The sequence below is a fragment of the Eimeria mitis genome, genomic scaffold, assembly GCF_000499745.2.
Source record: "Eimeria mitis Houghton genomic scaffold, Emh_scaff1727, whole genome shotgun sequence".
Taxonomy (NCBI): Eukaryota; Apicomplexa; class Conoidasida; order Eucoccidiorida; family Eimeriidae; genus Eimeria; species Eimeria mitis.
Window position 1 is genome coordinate 9658 of NW_013570044.1, and position 510 is coordinate 10167.

Sequence of the window (510 nt, forward strand, 5' to 3'; positions counted from 1 at the left end):
GGCTAACATCCCCGCCTTCAGCCGCGTAGCAGATGCTTGCCCTATGACCTGCGGGCTCTGCGAGGAATGCGCCCCAGGCTGCGCCCTCTGGTTCCTCGGCAACACTCTTTGTGATGAAGTCTGCAACAACGCCGCCTGCCAGTTCGACGGCGGAGACTGCTGGAGCGCAGACTGTGTCGTGGGGCCCTGGGCCGAGTGGTCCCCCTGCAGCGTCACCTGCGGGGGCCCTGGCACACAGCGCAGGCGCAGAGAGATCAAAAGCAGAGCCAAGCAAGGAGGGGCCCCTTGCCCTAAACTCGAGGTAACGCTATCTGTCTCCTGTCTCCTCTACTGACCTCTCTAACATACATGCACACAGTTACAGCTTCGGTCCCAAATGCGACGCCCCGCACCGCCTGTTGCGTGCTGTACGGCGTGTTCTCGCGCGTATAGAAAGGGGGTTGCCGCATGCTCCCTCATGCTCCTTTCTATGTGTGCTTGGGGTGCCGAGGGGCTACCAAGCCGAGCTGG

At 62.2% G+C, this 510-nt stretch overlaps 1 protein-coding gene across 1 annotated transcript in view; it reads left to right on the plus strand.

Moving 5' to 3' along the window:
- Positions 1 to 510, plus strand: part of EMH_0042530 (Thrombospondin type 1 domain-containing protein, related) — a gene marked incomplete at both ends in the record, with an annotated part of 2868 nt that overhangs the window by 1693 nt on the left and 665 nt on the right. The window contains one exon of the mRNA XM_013495746.1: positions 1 to 301. Within this exon, the coding sequence (XP_013351200.1) occupies positions 1 to 301 (301 nt within the window). The remainder of the gene's footprint in view (positions 302 to 510) is intronic.